We start from the raw sequence: 2355 nt of genomic DNA, 5'->3' as shown, positions 1-2355 counted from the left end.
TCAGGTTCAAAAAAAGAAACACGTGTGACTTTCGTAGATGTTGAACAGCGTGAAGATGAAGACCTACGTGATGAAGACACAGCAAAGGTAGAAGAAATACCTCTTGAAGAAGGTGAGGCTTCAGGTTCAAAAAAAGCAGCACATGTGGCTTTCGTAGATGCTGAGGAACACGAAGAAGAAGACCTACATGATGATGAACAAAAATGATCCAAGCATCACCAGCAGTAGTTAAATCAATGGTATGAAAACAAATGGATCTTAAATTTAGATAAAGATATTCAACATGTCAGTAATAATTTACTCTGTTATGCTATATTCTAAGTTGATGGAGAATTGACTAACATTTGTTAGATCAGTCTTGTTTTAATTGCACTTCTGTTTCATAATTCATATCTAAAATCAGTTTGTTTAATATTGTATGTAAAATTGTAACATTCAAGCATTTTAAAATATAAACCATAGTGGGATTAGAACACTTTAAATATGTTGCATGTTTTTAAACAAACACTAAATATATTTAATTTTATTAGCAAATTACTTATTTTAGTTCTGATGAGCTCCTTTGGTGTGGGGGAGTGGATGGACTGGTTAGCTATTCTTTTGAAGATATTAATACTTTTCACTAACACAGTGGGCCAGATCCACAAGTGTTCCATTGAAGTATGTGAAGCTAAGGGTCAGTTTATACAAGCTAAGGATCTAGCCCATATCCTTTCATCCAAGGATCTAAAAACACTCTACTAAGTCTCACAATATCTCTAGTGGTAGATTATATGATTTTATCCGCTTTAAAGATAGATATCTTCTCTGTACCTCAGTTTGTGACTAGACCAAAATCCTATGAGATCATATTAGGAATGGGACTTAAACCCAGGAGTCCTGTCTCGGAGGGTACATCCACACTTCGAATCACACCGCTCCTCCCCTCTCCCCCCTCCTCCCCAGTTCAAAACGTAGACATATCCTTGGCCTCTAACCTCTAGATAATGCTGTCGTCTCTGTTGCTTATGAAAACTAATGGGGAACTGTGATGGGTGTAAATACCACACAGGTACCATAAAGTGCCTGAGGGTACTAGGAACCTCACTGATTGCATCTGGAGAGGGTGTGGTCAGGTGAAGGGAAAGGACTTAAAGGAAAGCTAATTTGGGGACAGAGGTTAGGGAGAGAATGTAGTGAGTGCCCTCTTTCTGGGAAAGGGCCTGATAGAAGGCTAGGAGGGGAGAGAAGCAGACAGTCTCCTCCTCTGGTGAGCCTGTAGCCTGAGGGCAGATCAGGAGCTGTTGAAGGATGATGGCCTGCTTGCGATCCTAGAAGGTAGAGAACTGTGCCAGCCCTAGCCTTTGGACTGCAGTGAAGTACAGAAGTGTGAGGACATTGCATTATAGCTGACGCTTGCCTGTGAGGAAGAGGGGTGGTGAGGTGTGCCCTATTGGGGCTGAAGATTTAGTTGTCTTTATATTTTCGTTGGATGTGTTAAAGGACTCTGTGACTCCGGAAGGAGTCAGATTCTTGACTGTGTCTTGGTTGGAGGGTCCTATAGCTGGAATAGGCCAAAACCCCAAGAGGGAAACTGAGGCACAGCTGCCACAATGCCATATACAGCCACCCGAATGTATGGGGAGCACCAGTTCTGTTCAGGAAGCAGCTTCAGGAGATAGGAGCAAGGCAGGGAATCATACATACTCCAGAGCTCCGTGGGTGAAAAAAACAAGGACATATGAGAGATATGGGTAGGAGTTCACAAAACATATCCAAGGTAAAAAGGTTGTGCAGGCTGTCTCTGACCTAAATATTTTCTGCAGTTGGTTGAGGGAGGTGGGTGGTCAATGGGCTTTTCCTGAATATCACTGCTACTTCAAGGGAGGAGAGGGCTGCCAACAGTCTCATCTAGTAGACTCATGGATGTTGAGAGTGCAAGAACCATCAGATAAGCCAAAAGCAAGGTCTAATAATGGTCTGAAGACTTGGAGTTTGGAGATCAGATGTGAAGGGAGCAGCAGGAGAAATGTAACGTGTATAAAATTAAAGCCTAATAAAAGCCACAGGATATGTTCAGACTTCCAACAGAATCTTTATTATTTGTAAAGGATCTTGGCCCAGATCCACAAAAGCACTGAGGCATCACAATGCTCAGTGTCACGGCACCTAACTTTTAGGTGCCCAGAAAATAATAGGAACATCAATGTGATCCACAGAGCCTGCATTCTTCTTTGAGTGATTGCACATGTCCATTCCACTGTAGAGGTGTGCATGCCTCATGCATAGTTGTTAGAGAATGTTTTCCCTCAGCAGTACCCCTCGGGGTGGCTTGAGCACCCTCTTTTACTGTGCACCTGTGCATACCAGTATAAG

The 2355-nt window shown here is 42.5% G+C and overlaps 1 protein-coding gene across 1 annotated transcript in view; it reads left to right on the top strand.

The window, feature by feature from the left end:
* The window catches only part of LOC112110636 (monocarboxylate transporter 10-like), a 45052-nt gene extending 44845 nt beyond the window's left edge, over window positions 1-207 (top strand). The window contains exon 9 of the mRNA XM_029911043.1: window positions 38-207. Within this exon, the coding sequence (XP_029766903.1) occupies window positions 38-207 (170 nt within the window). The remainder of the gene's footprint in view (window positions 1-37) is intronic.
* The last annotated feature ends 2148 nt before the right edge of the window (window positions 208-2355 follow it).

Source organism: Terrapene carolina, unplaced genomic scaffold (genome assembly GCF_002925995.2).
Source record: "Terrapene carolina triunguis isolate 2854851 unplaced genomic scaffold, T_m_triunguis-2.0 Scaffold85, whole genome shotgun sequence".
Taxonomy (NCBI): domain Eukaryota; kingdom Metazoa; phylum Chordata; order Testudines; family Emydidae; genus Terrapene; species Terrapene triunguis.
Note: the sequence above shows the minus strand (reverse complement) of the source record. Positions and strands in the feature narration are given on the sequence as shown.